Genomic DNA, 13,601 nt, shown 5'->3' on the forward strand with positions numbered 1-13,601 from the left:
TAAGTGAACTTGCTGTCAAAAGTGGGCTGTGTCAAGTTCTGTATTGTGTGGCTGGCTTTTTGATGCAAGCATTGGTATTACTGGCACTGTGCAAAATATATTTTTTGAGTAAAGCAGCTGTACATGCCCTTTACATTATTTCTTCCACACAGGGTGGATGGGAAGGATGTTTGTGAGAGTCCTCTTGATTTGAAGAATCAGTTGCCAGACTTTCAAAAGGTGACAAGGGAGAGCAAAGAACTTCCAACCTCCAGGCCTCAGAGGAATGGTATTGTTAGCCACCTACAGCACTGTGAGGATGCCCCAGAGCAGGTGAGTGTCCATGCAGCAGGCACCATGTTCTGTATGTCCTTTCACCAAGCCCATGATCCCTCAGTTACCTGTTCATGAGAGTTTTTGATTTCTCTGGAATGGCCCCTCAGGTTATTCTACAGCTTGGAGGGTGTTTATCCTTAATTGAGTTCAGAATTGCACATCTTTTACCAACAGAGTGAAGATGGGAATATCCGAGAGGAAGTGCCTTCTGACGACAGCCTAACTGAGTCTGTGACTTCCCAGCATTTTACAGGTATGAGAAACAGCCTTTCATAAGGCAAGGAGACTTCTCATTGGCATGAAGACATAGGGAGTGAGAACCGGGAGGGGGAGAAGAATCTTGTTGGAGCAAGTGAAGATTATTGTCTTCAGGGCACTGATAGTTTAGCTCACTTCTGAAAAGGGGAAGCCCTTAGATGTTGAAGTGGAGCGTAACATGGTATCTACTCAAAATGAGCTTGCTTTCTTTTCTCTAATCAGGTGTTTGGATATAAGTAGGCTTCACAATTTAGGGAAGTGCAACCACAAAAAATATTGCTACTTTTAGCTTTATTACTGGCAGGCACCACTGACAGGATATTGTGTGTTAAGTTAAGAGCAAAAGCTTACCTGTAAAAAGATGTTCTCCGCACAGGAGATGCAAATGTTCTGTTATAAGTATAAAGATACAAGAGCCTATGTGAAAGGTCCAGGAAAGCTTGTTTGTGGTGGCTGTATACAAGTTTCATAGCTCTGAACTGCACACTTTGGTACCAAGAAAGTGGAGAAGTTGTTTCTGTTCTGCCATCATGGTATTTAGTGTGACACTTTCTCTCCATGCTCTAAAGCAATAACATGTCCCTGGCTCTTAAAAATAACATGATACTGGGAAGTAAAATGCAGTTTTTGCCAACTCTGACACCACATGTAGGCTGCACACAAGCTCACAGACTACTGCAGATCATCTCTCATGTATTGTGCAGTGGTTTCAACCAAGTGGACTCACCTCCCCCAGTTGTACTGGTTTATATAAAGTATTGTGCTCTTTACTTAACAGACATGTTGTATGCACAAAAACTCTCTAGCATGCCTCTTCTTCCTGGCAGCTCCCACAGAGTGTAAATAGACATGCAAGATTTTGGAAAATGGACTGTTATGTTTACTGCTGAAAATGAGCCTTGTTATGCTACAGTGTGGCTTCTTTGTTGCCTGTCCTCTTTCTGCTGTTGCTCATCTATCTTCGCTGTCCTCACTTTATTCCTTGACTTTTACTCCTCAACTGTATTCTCATTTGGTACTCTTTGATCCATATCCTCCTTTTTTATTCTTTGTTAGGTTTTTTTTTCCATTTGGCACAGTTCTATGGCATGGTCCAGGCCAGAGGTGTTTGAGCACTTTGCAGTATTCAGTCCTTTATATCAAAGGTCAGAATTGATGCAGTTGACATAAACAAAGACTAAAACTATCCTGGTTCATAGCAGGAAGTAGAAAGAAAGTGAACAGATCAATTTAAACATTTATATTCCGCCAAGGAAACTAAATAAAATAAGTTAGAAATAGCCTTATGGAAAAATACAATAATTGGATCCTTTCATCTGTCTGGTGAGAGAATGTAATGGTTGGCTTTCTTCGTCTAGGTCACTTGATGTGAAAATCAAAGACATGGACACTGTGTATTTGTTGCCGCCTCCTATCTTAAGTAACAAATCCTCTGACATAAGACTCTGTATATTGCTGACGTAGGTGGTCCATTTGAATGTAACGATAGTCAGTGGCAGTGTAAATGGGGACTCCCTTGAAAACCCTACTAAGTGTTGAAGAACAGCTAAGAATATAATTGATAATATTTTTATTGATTATGCATTGAGTACTTTGGGCAACCAAGTTCTGTTTGAGCAGCACCCAAACACTAAATAAGTAAAGTTAAAGAGTCTTTTGTCCACTGTAACAGTGAAAAACAGTCCTTAGATAAAAACTTCACTCATGACCCAATCATTCTGACTTATCAGCTATGAAGAACAAAAAACTGAATCCATGGGTAATCTCTTGCACTGAAAGTCTGCAAAATGTTACTGGGGCAGATTCTTCCATTCAACAGTTTCTGAACTACACAGAAGAGCAAGTCATTCAAAGGCACTATTCCTAGATGGATCTGCCCATGTCAGTGATGTAAAGCGTGGTACAAAGGACCGGACCGAATTACCTTAATCTGTATTAAAATGTGTTCTATCATCAACTATTCTGTCATGCTACACTGGGAGTCTAATAGTAGATAAACTACCCCTACATGATTCATAAAGCTATGGAATGATCTCATTATTAGCCATTTCTGGTGCAGTGTTTGCCATACATCTTCTTACGCATTTAAAAACAGTGGCTTTAACAAACAAATTTGATTCTAATTAAATCGGATTATTAGTGTAATTGATCAGTCTGGCTCTATATGTTAAGTTAATTGCTTTTTTCAAATCTGAGGAATATGTTCTTCAAAGAGAGTAGCTGCTGCATGCATTTATCAACCTTTCATATGCCTTCGGTAAGCTAGACAACCTCTCCTATGTCACCTAATTGAAGTGCAGCAATGTACATTGGTTCGGTACAGCTGAACAACAGTAACCTGCATACCAAGAACATAGAAGTCTCAAACAATGATGCGAGTTGGCCACAGTCTTAATTTCTTTGCGAGTGGCAGTCTTCCGGATAATCTACTGAATATTCAACCATACCCACTAATTTCAGATGACAAAGAATTTTCAATACAGATGATGTGATTATTTTGGATATAACCACAATAGGGTTACAAAGGAAGCCTCCAACAAGTATTAATAAATATCACTAAAATAAAGTAAAGGTATACTTCTGTATGAGGAAGAGGATAATCTATTTAAATACTCAACCATTGGAGTTAAAGAATACAGTTATTAAGAAGTTACTTTTAAATAAATATGAGGGTGGGTTTGAGTAGAGTGGCAGCAAAGGAGCGTGCACAGATAGTTAGGTGTTGGTATTACTTACTCCTTGTTAAGTAAAATTCCTTAAAGTCACGTAAATTCTGAATTGAAAATGAGTTGCAGGTAAAGCTTAGTTAGACTCTTTTGCCACATAAATGCAAATGACTGCAGTACTGTAGAAATTACATTATGTATTGGAATAAATGCAGTTTTATTTGAGAGCTGGTGAAGCGTTTTTTCTAAATTTTAAAATAGGTGGTGTAATTTATTTCTCTGGGGAGACTGATAACACGGAAGCTATTTCCTGCAATGAATATTGCCCCCTGTATAAAATTGATGTGACAGGAATAGTATATGTTCGGTGGCATGTGTGGCTGTAGATGCACATGTTGTGCATAAGCTCGCCATCTAGTGTTGGGTTCGGAGTGGTACAACTTGTTTTTCTTCGAAGAAGCTTTTTCGAGTCACGGTATTGACTTACTCCTCCTCTCAGTGATACTGCGTATGGGCATCAAGTCCTTTGTTAGATTGTTTTCTCTCTGCCGTCTGGTTCGGACATGTGTTCCTCTCACTCCGAATTCTCGGCTCGATACAATCTAAAACGGTTTTCTCTCCGTCTTCTTTTCAGTGACGGTATTGTTTTGATTGCATTTTCTTCCTCCTAGTCTGTCCTCTGTTCTAATTCTAATCCCAAAACCGACTCCCTGCCCTTCAGAGTCTCCGTGCCCCTTATCAGGCCTACATCCTTCACTTGGCATCTGGCTATGCAGACCTGATGGAACGGACTCCATTTCACTTTTGTCCTCGATGCCATTTTAAATTCCCCCACACCGATCAACACCAGTTGTGTAATTTGTGTCTCCCCCGACCACAACGAGCAAGCCTGCAACACGTGTCGATCCTTTTGGTCAAAGAATTCTCTTAGACAGAAGAGCTCATCGACTAGAAATGGGGTCTCTGACTCCAGACGACACACCAGACATCTTGGAGGAGGAGCATGCACTGGTAGGAGCCAGAGCATTTGTATTTATATTATGATATTTGTAAAAAAATATATACGGCTCCACCCACAGACCCTTTGTTCATAAAGGCTCAGATTCCTCAGATATTATTGTTGCCTCAGCTGCCCACAAAAGGGCTAATAGTCAGTCTACAGGAACAGTCTACCTCCTGAGAAGAAAAGTAAAAAGTTAGATGCAGCGGGTAAAAGGGTAGCAGCTCAGGCAGCCAATCACTGGTTGTAAGGAAATGCCTCCTTGGCATGGTTGCCCCCTGACTTTTTGCCTTTGCTGATGCTATGTTTACAATTGAAAGTGTGCTGAGGCCTACTAACCAGGCCCCAGCACCAGTGTTCTTTCCCTAACCTGTACTTTTGTATCCACAATTGGCAGACCCTGGCATCCAGATAAGTCCCTTGTAACTGGTACTTCTAGTACCAAGGGCCCTGATGCCAAGGAAGGTCTCTAAGGGCTGCAGCATGTCTTATGCCACCCTGGAGACCTCTCACTCAGCACAGACACACTGCTTACCAGCTTGTGTGTGCTAGTGAGGACAAAACGAGTAAGTCGACATGGCACTCCCCTCAGGGTGCCATGCCAGCCTCTCACTGCCTATGCAGTATAGGTAAGACACCCCTCTAGCAGGCCTTACAGCCCTAAGGCAGGGTGCACTATACCATAGGTGAGGGTACCAGTGCATGAGCATGGTACCCCTACAGTGTCTAAACAAAACCTTAGACATTGTAAGTGCAGGGTAGCCATAGGAGTATATGGTCTGGGAGTTTGTCAAACACGAACTCCACAGCACCATAATGGCTACACTGAAAACTGGGAAGTTTGGTATCAAACTTCTCAGCACAATAAATGCACACTGATGCCAGTGTACATTTTATTGTAAAATACACCACAGAGGGCACCTTAGAGGTGCCCCCTGAAACTTAACCGACTATCTGTGTAGACTGACTAGTTTTAGCAGCCTGCCACAAACCGAGACATGTTGCTGGCCCCATGGGGAGAGTGCCTTTGTCACTCTGAGGCCAGTAACAAAGCCTGCACTGGGTGGAGATGCTAACACCTCCCCCAGGCAGGAATTGTCACACCTGGCGGTGAGCCTCAAAGGCTCACCTCCTTTGTGCCAACCCAGCAGGACACTCCAGCTAGTGGAGTTGCCCACCCCCTCCGGCCCGGCCCCACTTTTGGCGGCAAGGCCGGAGAAGATAATGAGAAAAACAAGGAGGAGTCACTGACCAGTCAGGACAGCCCCTAAGGTGTCCTGAGCTGAGGTGACTCTAACTTTTAGAAATCCTCCATCTTGCAGATGGAGGATTCCCCCAATAGGGTTAGGATTGTGACCCCCTCCCCTTGGGAGGAGGCACAAAGAGGGTGTACCCACCCTCAGGGCTAGTAGCCATTGGCTACTAACCCCCCAGACCTAAACACGCCCTTAAATTTAGTATTTAAGGGCTACCCTGAACCCTAGAAAATTAGATTCCTGCAACTACAAGAAGAAGGACTGCCTAGCTGAAAACCCCTGCAGCGGAAGACCAGAAGACAACTGCCTTGGCTCCAGAAACTCACCGGCCTGTCTCCTGCCTTCCAAAGATCCTGCTCCAGCGACGCCTTCCAAAGGGACCAGCGACCTCGACATCCTCTGAGGACTGCCCCTGCTTCGAAAAGACAAGAAACTCCCGAGGACAGCGGACCTGCTCCAAGAAAAGCTGCAACTTTGTTTCCAGCAGCTTTAAAGAACCCTGCAAGCTCCCCGCAAGAAGCGTGAGACTTGCAACACTGCACCCGGCGACCCCGACTCGGCTGGTGGAGAACCAACACCTCAGGTGGGACCCCAGGACTACTCTGATACTGTGAGTACCAAAACCTGTCCCCCCTGAGCCCCCACAGCGCCGCCTGCAGAGGGAATCCCGAGGCTTCCCCTGACCGCGACTCTTTGAACCTAAAGTCCCGACGCCTGGGAGAGACCCTGCACCCGCAGCCCCCAGGACCTGAAGGACCGGACTTTCACTGGAGAAGTGACCCCCAGGAGTCCCTCTCCCTTGCCCAAGTGGAGGTTTCCCCGAGGAAGCCCCCCCTTACCTGCCTGCAGCGCTGAAGAGATCCCGAGATCTCTCATAGACTAACATTGCGAACCCGACGCTTGTTTCTACACTGCACCCGGCCGCCCCCGCGCCGCTGAGGGTGAAATTTCTGTGTGGGCTTGTGTCCCCCCCGGTGCCCTACAAAACCCCCCTGGTCTGCCCTCCGAAGACGCGGGTACTTACCTGCAAGCAGACCGGAACCGGGGCACCCCCTTCTCTCCATTCTAGCCTATGTGTTTTGGGCACCACTTTGAACTCTGCACCTGACCGGCCCTGAGCTGCTGGTGTGGTGACTTTGGGGTTGCTCTGAACCCCCAACGGTGGGCTACCTTGGACCAAGAACTAAGCCCTGTAAGTGTCTTACTTACCTGGTTAACCTAACAAATACTTACCTCCCCTAGGAACTGTGAAAATCGCACTAAGTGTCCACTTTTAAAACAGCTATTTGTGAATAACTTGAAAAGTATACATGCAATTTTGATGATTTGAAGTTCCTAAAGTACTTACCTGCAATACCTTTCGAATGAGATATTACATGTAGAATTTGAACCTGTGGTTCTTAAAATAAACTAAGAAAATATATTTTTCTATACAAAAACCTATTGGCTGGATTTGTCTCTGAGTGTGTGTACCTCATTTATTGTCTATGTGTATGTACAACAAATGCTTAACACTACTCCTTGGATAAGCCTACTGCTCGACCACACTACCACAAAATAGAGCATTAGTATTATCTATTTTTACCACTATTTTACCTCTAAGGGGAACCCTTGGACTCTGTGCATGCTATTCCTTACTTTGAAATAGCACATACAGAGCCAACTTCCTACATTGGTGGATCAGCGGTGGGGTACAAGACTTTGCATTTGCTGGACTACTCAGCCAATACCTGATCACACGACAAATTCCAAAATTGTCATTAGAAATTCATTTTTGCAATTTGAAATGTTTCTAAATTCTTAAAAGTCCTGCTAGGGCCTTGTGTGTTAAGTCCCTGTTTAGCATTGTCTTTTAGAGTTTAAAAGTTTGTTAAAAGTTTGAAATTAGATTCTAGAAACAGTTTTAGACTCTTTAAAAAGCCTTCCAACTCTTAGCAAAATAATGTCTGATATAGAGATGAATGTGGTGGAACTCGACACCACACCTTACCTCCATCTTAAGATGAGGGAGCTAAGGTCTCTCTGTAATATCAAAAAAATAACCATTGGCTCCAGACCTACCAAAATTCAGCTCCAGGAGCTGTTGGCAGAGTTTGAAAAAGCCAACCCCTCTGATGATGACCTCACAGAGGAAGAAATTAGTGACTTGGAGGCCAATGTCCCTCCTCCAGTCCTAAATAGGGAGAACAGGACCCCTCAAGTCCTGTCTCCAACTGTGTTAGTCAGAAATAGTGAGTCCCTCACAGGAGGGTCCCACATTTCTGAAATCACTGAGGATGCTCTCAGTGAAGATGACCTCCTGTTAGCCAGGATGGCCAAAAGATTGGCTTTAGAGAGACAGCTCCTAGCCATAGAAAGGGAAAGACAAGAGATGGGCCTAGGACCCATCAATGGTGGCAGCAATATAAATAGGGTCAGAGATTCTCCTGACATGTTAAAAATCCCCAAAGGGATTGTGACAAAATTTGAAGATGGTGATGACATCACCAAGTGGTTCACAGCTTTTGAGAGGGCTTGTGTAACCAGAAAAGTGAACAGATCTCACTGGGGTGCTCTCCTTTGGGAAATGTTCACTGGAAAGTGTAGGGATAGACTCCTCACACTCTCTGGAAAAGATGCAGAATCTTATGACCTCATGAAGGGTACCCTGATTGAGGGCTTTGGATTCTCCACTGAGGAGTACAGGATTAGGTTCAGGGGGGCTCAAAAATCCTCGAGCCAGACCTGGGTTGACTTTGTTGACTACTCAGTGAAAACACTAGATGGTTGGATTCAAGGCAGTGGTGTAAGTAATTATGATGGGCTGTACAATTTATTTGTGAAAGAACACCTGTTAAGTAATTGTTTCAATGATAAACTGCATCAGCATCTGGTAGACCTAGGACCAATTTCTCCCCAAGAATTGGGAAAGAAGGCGGACCATTGGGTCAAGACAAGGGTGTCCAAGACTTCAACAGGGGGTGACCAAAAGAAAGGGGTCACAAAGACTCCCCAGGGGAAGGGTGATGAGACAACCAAAACTAAAAATAGTAAAGAGTCTTCTACAGGCCCCCAAAAACCTGCACAGGAGGGTGGGCCCAGAGCCTCTTCACAAAACAATGGGTACAAGGGTAAAAACTTTGATCCCAAAAAGGCCTGGTGTCATAGCTGTAAACAGCATGGACACCAAACTGGAGACAAGGCCTGTCCCAAGAAAGGTTCCACTCCAAACTCCCATCCAGGTAACACTGGTATGGCTAGTCTCCAAGTGGGATCAACAGTGTGCCCAGAGCAAATCAGGGTCCACACTGAAGCTACTCTAGTTTCTGAGGGTGGGGTGGATTTAGCCACACTAGCTGTCTGGCCGCCTAACATGCAAAAATACAGACAGCAACTCTTAATTAATGGGACTAGAATAGAGGGCCTGAGGGATACAGGTGCCAGTGTCACCATGGTGACAGAGAAACTGGTTTCCCCTGGCCAATACCTGACTGGAAAAACTTACACAGTCACCAACGCTGACAATCAGAGAAAAGTACATCCCATGGCAATGGTTACTTTAGAATGGGGAGGGGTCAATGGCCTGAAACAGGTGGTGGTCTCCTCAAATATCCCAGTGGACTGTCTGCTTGGAAATGACCTGGAGTCCTCAGCATGGGCTGAGGTAGAACTAAAAACCCATGCAGCAATGCTGGGTATCCCTGAACTGGTGTGTGTGAAAACAAGAGCACAATGCAAGGCACAGGGTGAAAAAGTAGAGCTGGAGTCTGGAAAAATGGCCCAGCCTACCAAGAGAACAGGAAAGTCAGTTGGGAAACCAACTGCAACACAGCAAAAGAAAGGGAACCTCTCTTCTCAGGAAGAAGTTCTGCCCTCTGAGGGAACTGAGCCTTTGGAGCTTGAACCTTATCAGGTTGAGCTCTTAGGCCCAGGGGGACCCTCAAGGGAGGAGCTGTGTAAGGGACAAGAAACCTGTCCCTCTCTTGAAGGCCTTAGGCAGCAAGCTGCTGAAGAGTCCAAAGGCAAGAAAAATGGAACGCATAGGGTCTATTGGGAAGATGGACTCCTGTACACTGAGGCCAGAGACCCCAAACCTGGTGCCACTAGGAGAGTGGTAGTGCCTCAGCTGTTCAGGAAGTTCATCCTAACATTGGCCCATGACATTCCCCTTGCTGGACATTTGGGACAAACCAAGACGTGGGAGAGGTTAGTCAACCACTTCTACTGGCCCAATATGTCCAACATGGTTAAGGAGTTTTGCCTCTCCTGCCCCACCTGTCAAGCCAGTGGTAAGACAGGTGGGCATCCAAAGGCCCCCCTCATTCCACTTCCACTGGTGGGGGTTCCCTTTGAAAGAGTGGGTGTGGACATAGTTGGTCCACTGGAACCTCCCACAGCCTCAGGAAATATGTATATCCTGGTAGTAGTGGATCATGCTACCAGGTATCCTGAAGCTATTCCCCTTAGGTCGACTACTGCCCCTGCAGTAGCCAAGGCCCTCATTGGTATCTTTACCAGAGTGGGTTTCCCTAAGGAGGTGGTGTCTGACAGAGGTACCAACTTCATGTCAGCATACCTAAAGCACATGTGGAATGAGTGTGGAGTGACTTATAAATTCACTACACCATACCATCCACAAACTAATGGCTTGGTTGAGAGATTCAACAAGACATTAAAAGGCATGATCATGGGGCTCCCAGAAAAACTCAAAAGGAGATGGGATGTCCTCTTGCCATGTCTGCTTTTCGCTTACAGAGAGGTGCCACAGAAGGGAGTAGGATTCTCACCCTTTGAACTTCTGTTTGGTCATCCTGTAAGGGGACCACTTGCCCTTGTTAAAGAAGGCTGGGAGAGACCGCTCCATGAGCCTAAACAGGACATAGTGGACTATGTACTTGGCCTTCGCTCTAGAATGGCAGAGTACATGGAAAAGGCAACCAAAAACCTTGAGGCCAGCCAACAGCTCCAGAAGTTTTGGTATGACCAAAAGGCTGCACTGGTTGAGTTCCAACCAGGGCAGAAAGTCTGGGTTCTGGAGCCTGTGGCTCCCAGGGCACTCCAGGACAAATGGAGTGGCCCTTACCCAGTGCTAGAAAGGAAGAGTCAGGTCACCTACCTGGTGGACCTGGGCACAAGCAGGAGCCCCAAGAGGGTGATCCATGTGAACCGCCTTAAGCTCTTCCATGACAGGGCTGATGTGAATCTGTTGATGGTAACAGATGAGGATCAGGAGGCAGAGAGTGAACCTCTCCCTGATCTTCTGTCATCAGACCCAAAAGATGGCACAGTAGATGGAGTGATCTACTCAGACACCCTCTCTGGCCAACAGCAAGCTGATTGTAGGAGAGTCCTACAACAGTTTCCTGAACTCTTCTCCTTAACCCCTGGTCAGACACACCTGTGTACCCATGATGTGGACACAGGAGACAGCATGCCTGTCAAGAACAAAATCTTTAGACAATCTGACCATGTTAAGGAAAGCATCAAGGTGGAAGTCCACAAGATGCTGGAATTGGGAGTAATTGAGCGCTCTGACAGCCCCTGGGCTAGCCCAGTGGTCTTAGTCCCCAAACCTCACACCAAAGATGGAAAGAAAGAGATGAGGTTTTGTGTGGACTACAGAGGGCTCAATTCTGTGACCAAGACAGATGCTCATCCAATTCCAAGAGCTGATGAGCTCATAGATAAATTAGGTGCTGCCAAATTCTTAAGTACCTTTGACTTGACAGCAGGGTACTGGCAAATAAAAATGGCACCTGGAGCAAAAGAGAAAACAGCATTCTCCACACCTGATGGGCATTATCAGTTTACTGTTATGCCCTTTGGTTTAAAGAATGCCCCTGCCACCTTCCAAAGGTTGGTGAATCAAGTCCTTGCTGGCTTGGAGTCCTTTAGCACAGCTTATCTTGATGATATTGCTGTCTTTAGCTCCACCTGGCAGGATCACCTGGTCCACCTGAAGAAGGTTTTGAAGGCTCTGCAATCTGCAGGCCTCTCTATCAAGGCATCCAAATGCCAGATAGGGCAGGGAACTGTGGTTTACTTGGGCCACCTTGTAGGTGGAGGCCAAGTTCAGCCACTCCAACCCAAGATCCAGACTATTCTGGATTGGGTAGCTCCAAAAACCCAGACTCAAGTCAGGGCATTCCTTGGCTTGACTGGGTATTACAGGAGGTTTGTGAAGGGATATGGATCCATTGTGACAGCCCTCACTGAACTCACCTCCAAGAAAATGCCCAAGAAAGTGAACTGGACTGTGGAATGCCAACAGGCCTTTGACACCCTGAAACAAGCAATGTGCTCAGCACCAGTTCTAAAAGCTCCAGATTATTCTAAGCAGTTCATTGTGCAGACTGATGCCTCTGAACATGGGATAGGGGCAGTTTTGTCCCAAACAAATGATGATGGCCTTGACCAGCCTGTTGCTTTCATTAGCAGGAGGTTACTCCCCAGGGAGCAGCGTTGGAGTGCCATTGAGAGGGAGGCCTTTGCTGTGGTTTGGTCCCTGAAGAAGCTGAGACCATACCTCTTTGGGACTCACTTCCTAGTTCAAACTGACCACAGACCTCTCAAATGGCTGATGCAAATGAAAGGTGAAAATCCTAAACTGTTGAGGTGGTCCATCTCCCTACAGGGAATGGACTTTATAGTGGAACACAGACCTGGGACTGCCCATGCCAATGCAGATGGCCTTTCCAGGTTCTTCCACTTAGAAAATGAAGACTCTCTTGGGAAAGGTTAGTCTCATCCTCTTTCGTTTGGGGGGGGGTTGTGTAAGGAAATGCCTCCTTGGCATGGTTGCCCCCTGACTTTTTGCCTTTGCTGATGCTATGTTTACAATTGAAAGTGTGCTGAGGCCTACTAACCAGGCCCCAGCACCAGTGTTCTTTCCCTAACCTGTACTTTTGTATCCACAATTGGCAGACCCTGGCATCCAGATAAGTCCCTTGTAACGGGTACTTCTAGTACCAAGGGCCCTGATGCCAAGGAAGGTCTCTAAGGGCTGCAGCATGTCTTATGCCACCCTGGAGACCTCTCACTCAGCACAGACACACTGCTTACCAGCTTGTGTGTGCTAGTGAGGACAAAACGAGTAAGTCGACATGGCACTCCCCTCAGGGTGCCATGCCAGCCTCTCACTGCCTATGCAGTATAGGTAAGACACCCCTCTAGCAGGCCTTACAGCCCTAAGGCAGGGTGCACTATACCATAGGTGAGGGTACCAGTGCATGAGCATGGTACCCCTACAGTGTCTAAACAAAACCTTAGACATTGTAAGTGCAGGGTAGCCATAGGAGTATATGGTCTGGGAGTTTGTCAAACACGAACTCCACAGCACCATAATGGCTACACTGAAAACTGGGAAGTTTGGTATCAAACTTCTCAGCACAATAAATGCACACTGATGCCAGTGTACATTTTATTGTAAAATACACCACAGAGGGCACCTTAGAGGTGCCCCCTGAAACTTAACCGACTATCTGTGTAGACTGACTAGTTTTAGCAGCCTGCCACAAACCGAGACATGTTGCTGGCCCCATGGGGAGAGTGCCTTTGTCACTCTGAGGCCAGTAACAAAGCCTGCACTGGGTGGAGATGCTAACACCTCCCCCAGGCAGGAATTGTCACACCTGGCGGTGAGCCTCAAAGGCTCACCTCCTTTGTGCCAACCCAGCAGGACACTCCAGCTAGTGGAGTTGCCCGCCCCCTCCGGCCCGGCCCCACTTTTGGCGGCAAGGCCGGAGAAGATAATGAGAAAAACAAGGAGGAGTCACTGACCAGTCAGGACAGCCCCTAAGGTGTCCTGAGCTGAGGTGACTCTAACTTTTAGAAATCCTCCATCTTGCAGATGGAGGATTCCCCCAATAGGGTTAGGATTGTGACCCCCTCCCCTTGGGAGGAGGCACAAAGAGGGTGTACCCACCCTCAGGGCTAGTAGCCATTGGCTACTAACCCCCCAGACCTAAACACGCCCTTAAATTTAGTATTTAAGGGCTACCCTGAACCCTAGAAAATTAGATTCCTGCAACTACAAGAAGAAGGACTGCCTAGCTGAAAACCCCTGCAGCGGAAGACCAGAAGACAACTGCCTTGGCTCCAGAAACTCACCGGCCTGTCTCCTGCCTT

General features: G+C 46.3%; 1 protein-coding gene across 3 annotated transcripts in view; it reads left to right on the top strand.

Annotated features, from left to right (window-relative positions):
- Window positions 1–13,601, top strand: part of NCKAP5L (NCK associated protein 5 like) — a 120,369-nt gene that overhangs the window by 72,916 nt on the left and 33,852 nt on the right. For all 3 annotated transcript variants that reach the window (XM_069230510.1, XM_069230512.1, XM_069230511.1), the window contains 2 exons: window positions 153–312; window positions 490–568. In XM_069230510.1, coding sequence (XP_069086611.1) covers window positions 153–312; window positions 490–568 — 239 coding nt within the window. The remainder of the gene's footprint in view (window positions 1–152; window positions 313–489; window positions 569–13,601) is intronic.

Source organism: Pleurodeles waltl, chromosome 4_2, assembly GCF_031143425.1.
Source record: "Pleurodeles waltl isolate 20211129_DDA chromosome 4_2, aPleWal1.hap1.20221129, whole genome shotgun sequence".
Classification (NCBI taxonomy): domain Eukaryota; kingdom Metazoa; phylum Chordata; class Amphibia; order Caudata; family Salamandridae; genus Pleurodeles; species Pleurodeles waltl.